The sequence below is a fragment of the Phaenicophaeus curvirostris genome, chromosome 21 (genome assembly GCF_032191515.1).
Source record: "Phaenicophaeus curvirostris isolate KB17595 chromosome 21, BPBGC_Pcur_1.0, whole genome shotgun sequence".
Lineage (NCBI taxonomy): Eukaryota > Metazoa > Chordata > Aves > Cuculiformes > Cuculidae > Phaenicophaeus > Phaenicophaeus curvirostris.
In genome coordinates this window covers 4175195-4194816 of record NC_091412.1, presented here as the reverse complement: position 1 = coordinate 4194816, position 19622 = coordinate 4175195, and the positions used below count along the sequence as shown (strand labels likewise).

The window sequence follows — 19622 nt, the reverse complement described above, 5'->3', positions numbered from 1 at the left end:
GCGTTGCATGGAAGAGAGAAAAGCTCCAGACTTGCACCAAACACAACCTCATACTCAAAACACAACCTCATACTCAACATGCTTCTAGTAGAGCTTACATATTACAAATGCAAATTACTGTTCTACTTTGCTAACCAGATCACTGTGATACGCCTTTCTCCAACCATCTGCTGTACCTGTATTGGTGTCTTTTACTTCCTGTGGCCTCAAAACCCGAGCTATGTTCTCCCTCTCTGTAAGAGGCTGATATTCTGTCCTCCAACAGCACAGGAACGACACACAAAGGAGTAATCAGCCCTATGCATTCATTACTTAATTATCAAGTCATTTCTACATGACTGCTTCTGGTTCATGTTTTCAGGCAAATGAAGCTCAAAATCAGCAATCGCTGCATTAATAAAAGTTTAATGTTTTTGTGCTGTGACTTAGTATTATGAAAGACTGCAAAAAATGTGAAACAAGATTGGGAAGACAACAATGGATAGACGCTTATTGTGCATCTAATGCCTCTCTCTACCCCTACAATATGAGGAGAAAGAACAAGTCAGCAAAATAAGTATTAGCAATGGCATTGGTTGTAATTTTTCAGGTTTCATTTCCTACTAATGAGTATTTAAAACATATTCACGCAGTGCTTAATTCTACTTGTCATTATTTCAAGTAGCGACATGCTTCTGTTGCAGTGACTTTTAAAGACAAGCAGTATCAACTTGGTTAAAAATAAATCAAAGGCCTAAACACCTCCTAGTGTTTAGTTAAACCCTGAAGCAACCATAATGCTGGTTTGCCAGGTCTTGAAAGACACCATCTGTCTGCTGGAATTTCAGATGTGGGGAACGATGACCTAGCATTGACACTATTAGCTAAGGGTAGGGGAAACCTGAGGTTCTTGAGTCATGGAAACACCATAGGTGCCTGTGAACATGTTGTTTAATCTCTCTGTTCATCTTTGTTATGCCCTATAAGTGGTGAGATTTATCTCAGTGTGGCCAGGTGAAGAGACAAACACTAAAGACTGCAAGGTGTCAGCAGTGTAGGAAAAATATTAAGCTTATAGTCATTGGTGCCAGACCATTTGTGCTTTCAGCAGGGTCAAGAGCAGCTGCACCATACTACTTCTTGCTTTAGGGCACATCAGAAAAAAGCAGGTGATGTTTACAGGGATAGGAGTACAAGAAGTTAGCCTTCAGAGAGCAGCCCAACCTGCCAGAATTGGGATTTCTTTTTCCTGGACTGCATTGCATAAAATCATCTCCAAAAACCTGTGTATGCAATGATAGGCAAGAAAAATAAAAGCAAATTAAGTAAGTATTTGAGAATACCTAGCATTTATGGGAACGCTAGATCAGAAACAAAGTGATCCTGACTCATTTTGTGGAAGGCATTAAGGTAAAATGCACAAAGACTCCTATATTTCCCAGTGTTGGGATGCCACATGCTGTCACTCTTCTCCTTTAACTATCTCCCCTTCCTTCAGGCACTGTAAAACATCACGAGCAGGCACCAAGTTTGCAAAGACACAGGGCTTCAACGCGCACATGTTTCTGTTCACCTACCTTAGGCTGTTGAGGCTTAAACTGCTGCTGTTGTAGGCAGAGAGTGGCTGCGAGAGGCTCTGAGAGGCTGGATGGGCCTGCACCGGAGGGAGGTTCGGATGGGCTGGCTGCACCGGTGACTGTGGCCGAGGCGGGTGCTGGATGGGTGGCTGCGGCACGGGCGGCCGGGCGGCTTCTTCGGGGGCCAGTGGCAACTGTGAGGCTGGCGGTGGCGGCTGGGCAGGAGCCTCCGGCCGCGGGGCGAGCGCAGGGCTGGGGCAGGGTGCCTCGGGCTGCGGCTCACACTGGGGCTGCGCCAAAGGCTGTGTCACCTGAGGACAAGGGTCTTTAGGCACCACAGGCTCGAGGATGGGGTCTTTACTGCTGTCCTGGCTCTTCTCTTGACTCCTTTCTAGTCCTGATATTTTCGGGACAGCAGGGCCCCTAGCACCAGGGTCGTCATTTTCAGCTAGCGTACTGACTCCTAATTCTTTATCTGCAACAAAATAGAGACAGAGATAAAAGTGTTAAGTGTGAGACAAGAGCAGAAAAACCAAATGAACCGCTGTGCCAGAGGCCACTGTGGGCAGTTACTCTTTGGTTCCAGAAAGCGTCGTACCAACAAGAAACCGAATCTAACACAATTTCCATCAGCATCCCCAATCCTCATGTCCTTCTAACACTTTTCCTATTTTATGGCAAGAAGAAAGTTTTGGGTGTCTTCATTAACGTATGAAAAAGCAAGCAAACAGAAGTACAGCCCAGTGCAGTGGTTCAAGTGCCCTCAAAATCTTGAGTCAGACCTCCCCTCAAATCCTCACCTCCTCCTTAGGAACAACACCAGGAGGGGCTGTGCTTTCATGGAATAGTTAGGGTTGGAAGGGACTTCAAAGATTATCTAGTTCCACCCCTGCCATGGGCAGGGACACCTCCCACTGGATCAGGGGCTCCAAGCCCCATCCAACCTGGCTTTGAACACCTCCAGGGATGGGGCAGCCACAGCTTCCCTGGGCAACCTGGGCCAGGGCCTCCCCACCCTCACAGGAAAACATTTCTTCCTAAGATCTCATCTCAATCTCCTAAATTATCTCCTGCATCAGGTAAGCACAAATTGCTGCACTGCGAGGGGGAGAGCTCTGCATGAAGCCGGGCTCCACTGCATCCTCTGCTCGCAGAACTGGTTTGCTAGGCTCCTTCCTTTATCCTGAATTACTATGATACCTTTATTACAACATCTCCATTGCCTGGGCTGCCAAATCAACAGAATAAACTTTCAGTGACATTAATTTTAGACATTCCTTTTTAGAAAAATGGCTGAAGAAGTTGAGAAGGCATCACGCTTCGCCCTGAATATATTTTCTTTAAAGACAGGGAAGTAAAATAACACACACTGCCTGTGTGTACAATCACCCATCGTCTTCCTTCTGCAATAACAATCCTCAAAATAAAGCTCTTGGTAAAGAAGAGAGTCCTTGTTTAGCACTACTGTTTTCTATTACCGTTACTCTGTCAACCCTTCCTTACTGACCCGCTGCGGGAATGGATGCAATGTGAACTCTGTATCTCATTCCGCACAGTCTCAGCCTTGAAACTGGATTTAATAGGAACCCAGACTTTGTTTGGCTGGTCACAGAATGACTTGATTTTGTTTTCCAGCACTTCAATAATGGTGAATATTCTAAGTTTAACATTTCCTGCAGTGGAGCTCTGCTCAAAGCAATTTCCCGTTCGAATCGCTCCCCATCTGCCAAGGTCTATCTTATTGCAATTAAATTGCAAGTTATCAATAAAGGAAAATCCATTTGCATTAATTCTTTGGATCAATCCTGTTTGATCAAACATTATTGAAAATTAGACAGAGTGTGATCACCACCCTTGTTAAGACAGGTCCCTGAGGAGGGCAGAAGTGAGAAGCATTTTGTTCAGGTGGATCCATGTTCCAAGTCCTTACAGGTGCAAGATTTATGGCATTTTGAGTTTTGGACAGAAAGGCAAAATAATGAGGCCTTAGCCTTATCGTTACAAAGTTCCTACAAGATGAATACACAGTAGATGGTTTGAAAATCCCGCAGAGGTGATACTTCCAAATCTATGGAGAACATCCTGCACTCAGTGTGTTCATTAAACCTTTCCATTCGATATTTTTAGTGTCTCTCGTGTGTGTAACATTTATTCACCACAGCTCTCTGTTGGGGAGTTTGTTCGTCATGCAGTCGCTCCTCCTCCCCTAGAGAAAAGGGCTATGAATCCCAGTGCCTCCTGGGTATTTTTTGCTGCTGCTTACATCTTCATTACATAGTCCCTCGGGTACCATTCCTGTTAGTTGGCAGCTTAGAAGATGCTGTATTTAGTAAGATAACGTTATTCCGAATGTCAAACTCTGAACATGTGCAATGTCTCCCTCTCTCTGTCTTACACCTTTGCACCTACACCACATCCCCACAACAGTACTGCATGTCCAGGCATCTCTGCAATGCTGGTGTGCCCAGTGTACACACCCCTGCCTGGCTGATAATTATGATCTATAAACCAGAAAGAATTCTTCACCCCACAGCATCTATTTAGGGCGCTGAAATTCCACATCAGTGATGAACACTATCAATTACATGTTTTAGAAGGAAGACTCAAGCCCACATCAATGGTATTTCAAAGTCATGCATACAAGATTATTCTTTTTTCTACCAGCATCCCTTTACATGTCCCATTCTTTCTGAATGCTGACTGACTACCTTGGTGTGAAAACTCAGGGTCACTATGACACAGACAAAACTACTACCCAACTTGCTGAGTTTACACATCATAGAAATTAATTTCCACCCAACAACTAAAGAAACAAGCGAGCCAACTTAATTGTCTCCATATTCTGTTTTGGATAAAGTAAAACTACTGCATCGGTATTCAGAAGAGCAGAAACTGTGACACAACTTCTGTGCTAACACAGGCTTCCCTTCTCCCACTGGTTCTATTTTGCATCCAAGAGCAGTCTTTTTTTTTACCAAAAAAGGAATAAAGCCATAATTTAATGCTCTTTGAGGACTGAGGAAAAGCATTTGTAAGCTTGTCCCACACAGACAGGACACGCAACTTCCATTCTCTTTTCCCGTCTTTGCCCTTTGATGTGTCTTAAATCTCAAATTCCTCTATTTTTCACTGAACACGTGCTCTGGTGATCTCTCAAGGCACAGGGCTCAGTCCCCTCCAGCTAACACAGCACAGTTAGCAGTTTGCTGTGTCTATGTTATTATTACTTGGTTGGCTCAATGACACCAGAGGAGCAGCCAAGGCCACACTGAGAAGACCTGTAAGAAAACCAGACGACTGCATGTGAACTAGAGACACTCTGCAGTGTGAGTTTACTTTATATTTTATACACATTCTATGAACATACACACAGACACATGCACTCCCATGTGTTTGCATATGTTACGTGTAATACGTATGCATTTATATTTACACACATATCTGTTTTACATATACACATTTTTGACAGAGAAACACATGGCACACACAAACACTTCCACTGAAAGACATGGATTTTCATCATGAACACAGGTAATACGCAGCTTTCAGCTGAAATGTCATTGCCCTCTCCTCCTAATGTGCAAACCAATAAAATTTGACCTAAGCTCTGTGTTTTGGCTCCTTTGTACCATTTGGGTGATGCAAAAGAGATAGAAGATGGCCAGAGGTGGCCAGCTGAGAACATCAAAGCCACAAGACCAAGTCCAATTGTTCCTCTGTTGAAATTCACCAAATTTTAAATTCCCAGAGATTCGCCAATAACGAATGCTCTAAATTTGCCTAGTCAAGTGTTGTCTGCAGACAGGTCCATCGTGTTTGGCTGCACCAGAGACCACAAGACATGCAAAGTGCCAGCACAGGGCATTTCGTGAGGAGAGCAGAGGCATCACTAACCTGGCCAGGTCCCAAGTGGCAACTAAGGATGTGTGAACTTGGGTGTTTGACCTGATGGTACCTGGGGAATTAAGTCTCCTTAGACAATATCTTGCATGATGCTGTCAACTTAGAGTGGCCAAATCTTTTTTACTAAACACAAAATCGCCTCATTTTTCCACGTCCAGGTCTGGAATAACTGGAATTGATTCCAAAAGTAGACTATGTAATCCCCTGTCACTCCTTCCATCCACGCTGGGATTCTGCCTCTCTCCATCTGCCCTGGGATTACTGGGCATTTTAAGAGAGCAATCCAGAATCAACACTGAATTTCCATTCTCTTCAGGGGGTTTCAGACTAAGCTCAGAGTCCTTATTGCACAAGTAGGAAAGTTATAGGGCTTCTCAGTGTTCTGCAGCATTATCTTTGGGACTGAGCATGCAGCCTACCAAGGAAATGTTCTATAGCATTATTTAATTTAAAAATAGCATTCTTTTTCTTTTGCTATTTTAATAAGTTAAACTCTTCTCCTGACAAGATTACCTCTAACTAAAATTTCCTGCAAACTCCTTAGTGTGAGATAAAAAATTATATAATTCAAAAAAAAAACCACTATTTTTTTCAGTTTTAATGTGAGTAAGTGGGCCATTGGTGCAAACTGTCGCAACCAACACAAACCCCCCTAACTTCTCTGAAATCAATGGAACGCAGAAAAATGCATATCCTGCTGATTGCTGGCCCTGGGAGGGATACTCCAACAAGCATTTTACAAGGCTTGAAATAATTAATCAGATTTAAGACCTGATTGTACATTTCATATTGATTAGACGTTGGTCAATGAAACATTTGGATAAATAAAGGCAGATGACAGAAACTATTACTGCAAAGGGTGGAGGAGGTTGTTGCTACACCAGCCAACATGGATCATAAAGGCCCCAGAGCAACTCATCTGTTGTACTGGATACACATAATTCGCTAAAAACAATTTTTCATTTTCAGCACACAGTCATCTTTCATCCTGATTTCCAAGGACACTAACAAAGTATTTGATTATGCAAATTAAAAACATGCCTTCGAAAGCATGGTTACTAGCAGCTCTGTCATCTGCTGATACCAATTATTCCACAATAAGCAGGTATTTAGTAAAACTGAATAGCAAGACTTGCGACACACTTTGTATTTAATTATAAAACAGAGAAGGAAATCATTCAGGACAAAAGATTTTGCTACCTCTTGTTAAAAAAGTTTATCTTCTGTGTTGCAATAGATCTAATTGTCAACAATTAAGTTGCAGATCAATGAAAAGAAGCACTTAGTGCAATTGCACAAGATGTTGACAATTCTTCAGTCATTGAGCTGCTTCTGGCCTGGATTTGAGAATGCAGAGCCCTCCAATATTTCACACAAAACAATTTCTTTCATCCAGCTGTTAAACAGAGCACACGCCATAAATGTAACTCCAATATCCCGCACACTGTGAGCAACATATTGAAAGCACTTGATGTTCGGTGTTTTCTAAAACAGTGTCTCGCTACTTAGTAAAAAGGAAGGGGATACAGCTTTCTAGACGAAAGTGAGGCACAGAACATCCAAACATCACCCCTGTTGAGCAGCAACCATCGCATTTTTAACCTAATAGGAACAGACACATGCAATTCTAACATCCTAGCAGACGTGAGGAGAAAGCAACACTGTGGTACCTCAATCCTGCTTCAACATACACACATGCACAGCCAAAGGTTTACTTCCAGGAGGGAAAATCTCTTGGCCTCCTAACCCTTTCTGGTTAGGAAGCAATAAATTCTATCATTAACTACGCAACTCATCAGTGCTCAGTCAGCTCCCAGCACTGGAGGGCTTACGGAAGAGGACTTTTCTCAAACGGGCTGGCAAATTTCCCACGTGGGAAGTGACACTGACAAAGTAATTCTTTAATGATAATGGGTTTGAGCACAAAGATCTTTAGCTTCTTGTTTCAATTTTGTGTTTGGAGTGAAGATATCCATGTTTTTTGTAATCACAATATTTGTAAAGCACATCTCATCGCACAGGGAAAGGGACAAGGTTGTATTAAATCAGGCTGAAGGTCCTACCGCTGACTACTGCCAGCATCACATTTTTCCAGAACAGGTGTAAAAACCTTGCAGCCAGCGTACATAAACCAACGTGTCCAAGCCATGGAATCTCTTGCTGATCACTGGTAAAACTGGCTTATACCCAAAAGCACAAGAATTTCTTCCAAGGTTTTCTAGAACTGTAATAACAACCACGGACTTATTACTTACATAAATCTTAAGTCCTTTCTGAGTATTCTGAAGTTCTTACCCACGGCAGTAAATTTCTTAGTATGTCATATGAAAATATTCCTTCTCCAAGGTTTTTATTTCGCACCTTTTAATTCCACTTGGTTCTGGCGAGTCTGTGAGAAAAAGACTTCTCTACAAACCATCAGTGATACCCATTCCTGTACCAAATTAAGCTGCTTCTCCTTTCCTCTCCTCTATGTTTTTCAGCTCCAATCTTCCCAGTCCTTCTCACTACGAGACCCTTCCCACATACCTGATCGCTTTTTGCTATTTTTTCTGCTATCCCATCACATGTCTTAGGCAACGCTTTCTTTAGGAAGCCGCTGACCCTTATTAGCTGGGCTGCTCATTTCTACCAAAGCATTTCCATCCCCACGTTGCCCACCACCTGATTCCTCACTCACATCACATGGGGCTGTTCCCAGCCTGTCCCTGCGGACAGGAGCAAAGCTCTGCATGAAAACATCTCTAGCAACACCTACCTTCTTGCCTTGACTTGTTCCAGCTGCTTCGGAGCCCTGCCAGGTCTGGAGGCACCCACATGTTCTGGCTTAATGTGCATTACTCAGAGTTTGTCTAAGCTGACTGTCAGCCTCTGTTCTCTCAGCCTGATGAGGTTTTTCTATGGTTTCAAGCAGCTCTCTCCAGTTCCAACTACCACAGATGCCCTTACACCATGTCTAACTGCTGCTGTTTACCCTCTTGTCCTTCACATTGCAGAGGACTCGAGACTTCAGCTGCCCTTAAACCAATGGCATGTTGCAAACAGACCGTAAGAAAACCCAACTCTCTGCTTCCCTTTCTTCAGCTACATTTTGCTGGTAACAGTCCTTTGCTTCTTGCTTCGTAACACTGGGCTTCCATGGTTGCTTTTTCTTCAGGATCCATAATGGTAATTTGAATATTTGCTACTTTGACACCTCAAAGAAATGAAATCAGCTCAGCAAGATAATGTCCCTCTCTCAAAATCATCCAAGACTTAATCTCCTAACGGGACCCTCTGAGTGCCCTTAAAGCACACATTTAGTCACTCTGCTGATATAAGGCAAGTTGGTGGTGTGTGTCTCCTTCACCGGTGCTGGGAGAATGGGATGGGATGCCTCTCCTTATCCCAAACCTGACTGGCTCAGCTCCAGCGCACACGCAAAATAGAGCGGGGCAAAGCTGCTGATGGTGGAGACCAAACCCCTGGAGACCCAGGCCAAGACGCAGCAGTGAAGCCCTCTGCCTCTCAGGGAGGAGTTAGCAAAGGTTTGCCCAGTCCAATATCAGTTTGGTTTGGTTCTGGAAAGGTGCCTTCCCCTCTCCTCCTTCGGCTACTCCACAAACGCACAGTGACCTGCCCCGTGGGCAAAGCCAAAGCATGGTGAGAGCACCTGAAGCCCGCTAAGAGTAAACCAGGTGACAGTACTGGATACTAACCCACTTACATAAAGAAAACACAGCCTGGCTTGATAATCTTCAGTTCTCAATGGGGACTGGATCACCTTAGCACAAGGTTAACCCCATCACAGGGCGAGGGAAGAAAAATATATTGGGTTTCTCCATCACCTCCCTTCCTTACTGTTGATTTGCCTTGGCCATGTGGCCACAATATTCCCTCACATGCTCATGACATTGGCTCATCCTGCTCTTATGTGATGGGATTATCTGTATGGGTTTGAACAAAACCGGCTTTCAAAAGCAGCCTGAAAAGTATAACCTTATGAACACTGATCAAATTTAGCATGACAGCTCAGTTTAACACAGGAAGGACAAAAGAGATCTGTGTGATATGTTTACACAGAGCAATAACTCAATGATTCCCCACGAGAGGCGTCAGACCCATAATTCACCAGGTACATCCCACCAGTTCCTCTGTGAATTTGTTCTTTAGAGCCCAGAATTTTCTATTTTTAAAGGCATGATGTCAACACAAGCACAGAGTGTTAAAAACTCCAGTGCTCCTCTTGCTAACACCAAGATGAAGCTCAGCATGAGCATGACAATGCTCACTTTTAATGACACCTTTATCTCATTAGTGTCTAGGGGAAAACTCTACTAAACTTACATATCACCAACACCACCAACCAGTGTTGCTTTACAGCATTCTCATGCTTGGCATCATTTTCTCGTGTTTCCAAAGATTGGTACCATCCAACCATCCGCCCTAACATAGTTTCACTGAGGCACAATTCGTCTGGTCAGGCTTGTACCAAGAAATGTAGGTATGAGATTTTAATGTTCCTGGCCAACAAAAGGTCTCATTAAACCTTTCAATTATGCTTGTCTAGTAATGTCTGCAACTCTTGTGTGGAGCTAAAACACATCCCATGAATTTGTCTGATTTAAAAGGTGGGGAGAAAGGGCCAAATTACTGAACAGGTTTAAACATCGGCTGTACCTTTACTGAAGATGTACCACTCCATTTTGTGCTTCACTGCCTTTATGTCACATAATTACTAAAAGTATTTCTTTGTAGGTAAACATGACTCTGTGCACCAGTTTCCTCCTGTGCAGGACAGTGTTAGAGGACTTAAAAATATTTTATAGAAATTACAATAGAAAAGAGTATAACATCGAGAAAAAGCATGATAACGTCAATGGCTCCTTGGCACATACCAGTTTGGGTTTTACATAATTCTATAGCATTCTATAAACAAGAATGTGACATGCCGTTAAAGACTCCATGATAACTCTAGCTTTATATCACAGCTACTGATAAGGGATCATCACTATCTCCTGTATCATTCATTGCAGGCAATATGGGCCCTTTCAGGACTGAAGATTTCATGATGTCTTCTTGACCTCAGTGAAAGGCCCTACATAATTACTCTATAAGGTTTGCTTTGCCTTGACATCTCATTTTCACAACTGTGGCTCTCCCAGCTTGCTCATTATATCTGTTGAACATTGAGTAGTTTGTTCCAATTACTTGAGCTAACCGGACACCCGTCAGACCACAGCCCTCCCCAGTCACTGAAACCACATAAACAAGTGAAATGCAATCTGACTATTTGCCTAAGTGAAATTAATTTCCAGACATGGAGTTGAGGAGATGACGGGAGCCTGGCAGGACTCAGAGAGATGCTGTTTTGTGCTTGTCAGCCTGTATCAACATTAACTGCAATCGGGAAGGCTGTGCTGCTGACCAGCTCTGGTTTCAAGGACTTCAGGACCGTTCTTGGTTCCCTGTAGAGTGAATTTTGGTACAGCAAAGGGCCTGTTATATCCTAAATTACTCCATACAGCGTCGCATGTTTTACTCAGTCTAGCTGAACTACTCTTTCTGCATTTATCCATGACATTAGAGTTTTCTGTCCTTAATACATGCAAAAAGACTCTGTGAAATAGGGTTTTTGATAGTACTATTGTACTTCTCAAGCACAGTGCCTGCTCTCCAACAGACCTGGAGGAACAACAAGCTGCAATGTGTCAACCCCACCAAGCATCTCCATGTGATCAGAAAAGTCTTCTCCTCAACCCTTCCCGATGATCACGTTATAATGTGGAACAAAAGTCAAATGGTGCTCATCATCCGAGGGATGGATATCACATTTACCACTGTACATCCTCATTCCTATCACTTTGCTAGAAGATTGACTAGAACTCCAATGAACACTAGCCGTGATGTTTTGTAAAAAAATGGAATTTTGGATGCTGAGGTTTTTTTATTATCAACCCGAAAACAAAATCTGAATGAAGAAGCAAAGCCAGCACCAAGGAATGTGCAACCTGTTCAATACTGAGACATGTGTTGTCTTCCAAGGGGCTCTAACTGAAGTGCTTCTTTCCAGAAATCTGGATATCTGCACTGGCCATATAGATCACTAAGAAGACGCTGAATTGCAGCAAAAGAGCCTTTGCACAGCAGAAGCAACAGTGCTCCCCTTTACTGTACGCTCATTGACTGACCTGTCCTTAATGAAAACAACAGATCAGCAAGTCAACGAGGTTTTCTTATGACAGAGAAATTGTCTGAGAAGCAGCCACGTGGACACGTTCTAAAGCGCTTCTGTATGAACAAACATTTTAGCAGACGTAAGCACCCCCGGCGTAAAGTCAGCTCAGCACCTGGCTTAAAAGTCTAAATAAATACCTTCGGTCCCAAATTAAATGGGGAGCAAGGAAGACCAGATTAAAGCCAAATCTGCCAGATGCATACTCGCACCATAACTAGGATATAGTTAATTAGCTGGTAGCATACAAGACCAACATGACAGTGTCCTATGCACAGAAAAGACAGCAATATCAGGTTCCTAAGCCTGAAGTTGAAGACAACCCTGACTGCTGTAGGGCACTTTTGCAGTCCAAAAAGCAGGGGGGGTTCTGTACAAACTGAAATCGTTAGCCACCGTAAGCTTCAAAACACTATTTGAAAAATGTCATATGCTCCTAACTTTTATTTTGACTCACGCTGTGCCTTGCTGAAGCTAATTATTACCCAGCAACTGGTGCATTCAAAGACTCAAGCCTTAAACGCAGGACTTCATGGCGTTGCCTCCATGCTGCAAGGAACTGTAATTCTAAAAGGATTAAAAGTTTACCAGCACAGCCATGTAAAATAGAAAATGAATTGTTCACTCTTCTCATCTCTGTTTGGAAATTAGATTACAGGCTCCAAGTGAGCTGAAATACAGACTGAGGCAAATCCGTGTGATTAGCTCACAGGTGGCCAGTGAGCCTTTTCTATGCTTCAAAGTCTGGCAGATTCCTATTAGCTGCAATAATAAAAAGAATGTGTACTTATTCTTCGGTCCAAACCCTGCCCTGTGCCAACGCGGCTACCTGCTGTGCTAATCCTCAGAACCAATATAATCATCCTCAATTCTGATTTCATAAGTTTGCTCAGCTGCTGTTTGGGATACGCGGTATGTGCGGCATACGGTGGTGCTGCCGATGTCGATGCAGGTTCCAGTTCCCCATGACGCCACAAACGGAGGGAAGGAATCGCAGGGCTTGCCCGGGACAGCCCCATGTTGTCAGCAGCTGCTTTCCCAGCCATAAGAGCAAAGACTCTTTATACATATAAACAGTTTGCACCATTAATCACCGCTGTTCCCACTAAGTAAACACACACACTATTGCATTTATCTTCCCTCTCCAGAAGGCACCCGTCTGAGTGTCAGTTCAGCAAAACACATCATACATTAGATCAGAAAACTGAAGAGACAGCTATTCCAGGGACGAGAATGGAGGTCACATGCAATGCATAACACCAACGGTCCATTTAATAGGATATTTGCTTTCTGACTCCCACCAGTTGCAGATGATGTGAGTGCAGCACTTAGTCATAACCTGCACACAAGGAATGCTCTTCCAAGCCCTCTCAGCAAGAGGCAAGTTAATATGACGAACCTTGAGGGTTGTCCCCTCTAGCAAAGTGGTATCTCACCTGGTAGGTCTGTGATAATATTTTTATTATTTCTATAAATGTGTAATAACCCTCTGAATCCTCCTAATCTCTTTACCTTAACATTATCTTTCACTGGGGACCTCTACAACTCAACAATTTCCTTGTTACTTTTAAATGCGTTAGGCAGGGAAACGAGAAGCCATCTCCCTATTCCCACTTTACAGGTTCACCAGAATATGTCAAACTAACTTTATGAAACTTTTTCTAGATATAAATTTAAAACAAATGTGGAAGAAGTGGTGTTCTGGATACAGATGGGGGAAAGAAGCACTTGAGGCACCACTGGGAACAGAGGCTGGAGCTCCCACAGATGTTCTGCCACTTCTGCTGCTCACCACAAAGCAAACTCAAGATCCCACATGCACAGAGCATGTCAACGTCCACTACTGGAAGACGGAGATGAAGATTCCTGCTTCAGTGCTGGCTCCAGCAGGGACACAGTTCCACGTGTCCACCCTCGGCCACGCGGTCCCACCCTGCGCTACCGTTCCCTAGCACGTATGTAGTAAACTGAATTCAAAGTAACCTCATCTCTCATCATTTCTTTGTTTCTGGAACCACTTTTAGCCCGAACGGGCAAAGCTTCCTCCAAACCACATTGCGGTTGAAAGAAACACTTGCCAAAGTCCCTCCACCCTTCAGTCCTGTGGGGCAGCACCCACTGCAGTTCCCTAGCCCAGGAGCAGCCTCAGTATTAAAGCTCTCGGCCTCCCTCCAGTTAAGCACGTATTTAACTGGATGCAAAGAGAATCAATTCTTAATCGACCAGCAGCTGATTATTTGATTTGTGGATTAACACGACACAGGCACCTGGGCTCACAAGCACCAGCTGGCTCAGCAGAGGTGGCCCAGGTGCCAATGCGCTCGGGGTGTACCTGTTCACGGATCTTCATGTCGTATAATCAAAGGTGTCATTGGCTTTCCTGCTCGCTGCTGGTGTAGCCTCATGCGGCCAGGTTTTCCTCAGTCTACGTCACCTCCAGTGTCCTGTGACCCAGGGTGGTGGTGACAGCCCTCTCCCAGGTCAGGACTGCACGCCGTGCCTCTCATTTCAAAGCCGTGCAAAGGGCCAGCAGCAGCCTGTGCTCCAAACCTCTCCGGTGAGGCAGCTCACCCTCAGAGAGCTGGCAGCCTGAACTCTGCAAAACTGCAAGCTAGGGATTTTCACATTATCTGAATAACTGGATTGGAGGCAGGGGACAGAACGCCTCCTTTCTTATCAGAGCCTCCTTTGGCTCTGCCTCTGCAGACGTGACGTGGACTGCAGCATCAGAACACCCTCCATCAGGCCTAGATGAAACATTTAAGGCACGGGTGGACGAGGTGCTGAGGACATGGTTTAGTGTTTGATAGGAATGGTTGGACTCGATGATCCAGTGGGTCTCTTCCAACCTGGTTATTCTATGATTGAGAAAGTAGTTGTCATTGCTCAACTTTCATTTTTAATCTCAATGGCTGAACCACTCACATTTTATTTTATTTTCCCTTCTCTGTTCCTCCTCTGGAAGGCCTTGGATCAGGGAAAGCACCCCTCGTAGGGCTGCATTTCAGAACGTCCTTAACTTCCAGCACAGGCTTCTTCAGCTCACTTAACCACAGCTCAGGGCTAGAAGGATGCGCTCGGGGTTTACAGACAGGATGGTGGGGAAGGGGTTCAGTTTCTATTCTTCTCCCATCATTCCTGCCAGCAGCCTGAGTCCTCCCGCATTGCTCAGCTCCAGGTTGGGGTGTTTCAGGTCCCACCACTCCACACCCCTGTGCCTGGGTAGGACCATGCCAGCTTGCTGACTTCTGTGTGGATTTTCCTAATACTGCATTAGCAAACCAGCGTGAGTCTGTTTCTGTCTGAATTCTAGTAATCTAAAGCAAAATGTTTGAATCTTGGAAATTAACCAGACACTGAATAGTCTTTTACCAGGAGGAGCTGATTTAGGTAATTAATGCTAGCTAAACAAATAGACTCACTGGACAGATTTTCAACCAACTGGGGTGTAAATATTTTCACTCTTGTGGATAATCTCACAGTCAAACCAGTTCTACAAATACCCACAATGATCCTTTTTCTTTTTTTCTCTGTTTTGAGATGTGTCTCAGGTAGAACAGTGTAAATGCTCAAGGGCATGAAGTGAAGATAACATGGTGCTCCTTTAGATTCAGGAGTCAACAGAGCCCTGATGCAGCACTACAGCTGTTAAATCTTCCATATTACAGATTCCAACCCCAAGCTTCCTCACAGTTGAGGTTTTCATTCCAATCTCATGCTATCATTTAGCAAGAGCAGTGAGACAGGGGCAGGCAGAAAGGCAGAAGGGAAAAAAAAGTATATTTTCATAACCATTTTTGTTTCCAAAGAGCAGAGGTTGAGCTCTGCAAGCTGGCTGATGGAGACGGGCCTTATCCAAATATCCTAAAATCCACAGGGCTGCAGATGGCAGCGTCAAACAGAAGGTTCAGTGCTTTACAAAGTAAATTAAGAATAAGCCCATCTGTGGCATGAAACATCCATCCTGAAGTATTGGGAACCCTTACAAATAACATTTATTTAAGTTTAAGAAAAATACTTTAAAATTAGGGGAAAAAAACCCCTCGCTTTCAGTTTTATAGTATTTTCAATTCTTTTCACACAGGGAGGTGAAACTAAAACCAAACGTTTACTGGGTGTTGGGAGATCAAATCAAGCACATATGATGTTTCAACAGCAACCCTGCGAAATAATCAATACCTTCCAATTCACGTTATTGACTTTTTCACAACCTTGAAGGCATGAGACTTCAGATGAAAGCATTAGAATCGCCAAAGTGTTCAATTTACTCTAGTTCAGATATTTTGCACTAGTATTTTTTATGATGGTGCGGAAACTCGTTGGAGAGCAGCTCTGGAAAGTCAAAGTGGACTTTAACCCCCTAAACGCTGCAAAAACGTCTTCTGCTACTACATCTGTTTAATCATATCAGAATTATAAAAGATTACACGCCTATAAACTGTATTACCATTAAAAAAAAAGTACATTGCTGTGCCACCCAGCTCAGAAACACACACACTTCCTGCAGCTTTCCTGACACCCCATCTTGTCTTTTTACGAGACAGGTTCAGTAATATAAATCTGCACCATATAACAGTCACAATAACAAGTCGCTCGAACCACTACAAAACAGCAAGAGCTCATTAAGTCTTAGAGAATGTTTGCAGCTATTTTAGCACAGGCGTGATTTGTTATGACACAGGAAAACCCTATTATTTCGCCAGGTTTAATAGGTAATAGATATGCTGAAGCACATGCTTCTTACAAGGCTATGAGACGCTTTTAGCAATAACCCTTGAGGATATATTGGGCAAACTGATCTTGCAACATCTCCAAGCATATACAGAAAATGATCTGAACTATGGAAAATCACCATGATTCAGGGACGGTGCACTAGACTAGGAGACTGAAGTTCTGCTCCGGCTCCCTCAAGACGCACTTACCTCAGTGCTTGTCCCTGTTCCCTTTTCCAGCTGTTTAGATTATGACCTTGCCAGGACAGGGTCTGATGCAAACCAAGAATCAGCTCTTGCTTAAGGCCTCTCTGTATTTGTTTCATAACGATAAGGATTAAAGAAAGGTCAAATTCGAGCCTGGTGGAACGGCAGCACTCTTCACTATGGTCTAATGGATGCAACCGAGTAAGTAAATGAGTAAGTAAATGTAATATATAATACTTGCACTACTCCTTGTTCTGCACTCAAATGTTTGAAAAGTCCCTAGCAGGGTTTTGTCACTCTTCAGTGACAGCCACGAGCATTTTATAATCGTGCCCTGAGCTCCTTTGTTTAGTTTTCTATTAGGTCCTGACAACCATGAATACTTTATAATCATTTAAAATCCTTGTTATCACATGCAAAAGGCTGAAACTGTAACAATCTCCAGTACAACACAGAAAATACACAGAAAATGAAGTGGGCTCATTAACATTCATAAAGTAATTATTAAGAGGTCCATTCAACAGATCAACACATTGTAAAAGACGTATTTATCATATATACACGTGCCCTGTTCTGGTGCAAGTGAGGAGGATTTCTTTGAATTATTATCAAAGCAGGGCTGTCAAATAGAGTCAGAGAGAAAGAGGAAGAGCAGCATACACCCACTGCTCTTGCTGAGGACGAAACCCATGCTGGCTTCTCACACTCCACTTCTGGAGGGATCCAGACCCTCATTCCACTTCTAGCTTTCTTATAGTTTGTTTCGACTAACAGGGAAAAAAAGACAGTTTAACATTCAGCAACAGCCAGCAGTTTTACTGAAAACTGTTGAAAATGCTTGAAAATGTGTCCTGAGGAGGAACAAGGAGGAGCCACAGCAAACACATGAAGCGTTTTCTCTAAATTACACTTCTTTGAGTAAGGCTTAAAAGTGAATTCTAGTTAGAAAGCAAGTTTAGAGATACCCAGAAGGTTTACAGAGACACAGAACTCGGGACACAGGTACAGGAGAAGATGCTGTGAAGGATAATATGATGTCATTGTTCAAGGTTGGGTTGCACACTGCTCACAATGCTGCTCCAGCGAGTCCAGCATGAGGCAGGGGTGGCGACTTGCCCCGTCCTTTTCCATAATAACTTTGTCTACGTGTTCTGTTCATCCTTAACGAAATGCAATCGTGTAGAACTGACCTGCAGCCACGTCACAGCTCACGCGTGGACTCAGAACTGCTCCCAGCCTAGCAAAGGCCTGACAACCCTGCTTTGCTAATGCTCCCGTACCCTCCTTCCAGCTCCAACACATCATCAGTCTCCAGCTCACCTCTCCACAGCGTTTCGTTCATCAGTGCCATCAGCAGCACAAACCTGCCAAGTATGTAGAACTTAATGGTCTAATCCTCCTGCTTTCACAAAGACCAGATTAGCTTTAAGTTAAATACGCTTGTTCCTTAAATTTCCTCCTTGTCAGAATGCCAAGGGAAGCTCTTAATCTTACAAAAGAGCCTGAGGACATTCTGATGCCTCCACATGAAGACAGTAAGCAGTCCACAATGCCAAGATAAAGGCGAGGTATTAAACTAATCTCACAGACCTGGAAATGTATATGCAGCAGGGATCACTGCTTTTATTGCTGTAGCAGCGAGAGGGGGTCATTACCTGCAAATGGGGTTCTTGCCATGGGCACCTCGGCAGCCTCTGCTTTACGTAGCTCAAACTGAGACACAGACTAGTTATAAACTCGTGCAAAGAAATGAAATCAACTTGTGATTTAGACACAGCAGCCTAACCCCTAATTCAGCCGGCTTGTCTACACTTGCCACGTCAAGCTCGCTTTGCCGGCAGCCCGGCATGGCCCGCGGCCATCGGGAGCCAGTTCTACAAAGGGATCTTGCACAAGGAGAAGCTGGAGCTTTTCAAACCACCGTGCTCTTCCACAGATGGCAATGGCAATCAAATCTGTGAGCAATCTCCAGTTTGGTGGCTTGAGAGTTGAAGCCTCCCTCGCAAGGCACAACATACGAGAGTCTCTGGGCTAGAAGTGCGCAAAGCTCAATGCTACCGACAGCTGAGCTTCCCACCGCCGCTGCAGGCTGATACGATTACAGCCTGCTATTAGATGATAGCACAAAGTCAAAACCTCCCTAACCTCAAAAGAAAACCACAGAGTCTATTCTCCCAGGTAAAGAGCAGAGCACTTTTGTGAAGCTGTTAATACCTCTTTTCACCTTTCTCATCCATTTTGAGAGACCACAGGCATTTTCTGATACTTGAATGTGAATAAACCCCACGGCAGCACCTGCAGCTGTTAACCATTCCTCACTTGTTCACATGGCCAGCGACAGGCTATGAGAGACTTAATTCCTGTAATAACTTCCCTTGCTCTGAAAAGCCCCCCGAGATCCACACAGGGACAAAGATCTGCTGGAGGAGGGGAGGTCCTTCTGCTCTCTACAAAATAAACCTTTCTACGTCCACGAAAGAAAACTCAAAGGTAAGTTTGCAAAACTAGGTTAAATATCAGTGAACGATAGCAAACAATGCTTTCTATAATTTCCTACTTTTAAGATCAGAGAAAAAAAGAAAAGAAAGGTTTTTCCCACACGTCACTTCACAGACTTTCCAACAGCTTATGCACAAAGCATTTAGACACTTTAATTTCCTCTCCAATATGAATACTCTACCCCCAAATGAAACCTATTAAAAATTAAATTCTTATATTAAGTTTAAAATGCGGCTCTTTTCTCCCCAGGTCCCATTAAATACTCTCCCTACACACAGTTTAGAAGGCAGAAGAGATCCTAGAGAATATTTACAAAGAGAACAAAACCTCCCGAGGGTTTTTGTGTTACTACAACATTAATCTATTTTAATTACACAACAGATTAAAAACAAACAACATTAAATGCTTCTGCAAAGTACCGAGTGAAAGTCTATCTTTGTTGCAAAAAAAAAAAAATCTGAGGAAAAAAATAAAGCACTTGGAAATAGGATGATTATGTTGTTCCACAGAGACAGAGCAAAGAAAAATCAA

General features: G+C 43.5%; 1 protein-coding gene across 6 annotated transcripts in view; it reads right to left on the bottom strand.

Moving 5' to 3' along the window:
- The window catches only part of AUTS2 (activator of transcription and developmental regulator AUTS2), a 767857-nt gene that overhangs the window by 25910 nt on the left and 722325 nt on the right, over window positions 1-19622 (bottom strand). For all 6 annotated transcript variants that reach the window (XM_069874197.1, XM_069874201.1, XM_069874199.1 and 3 more), the window contains one exon: window positions 1557-2031. In XM_069874197.1, the coding sequence (XP_069730298.1) occupies window positions 1557-2031 (475 nt within the window). The remainder of the gene's footprint in view (window positions 1-1556; window positions 2032-19622) is intronic.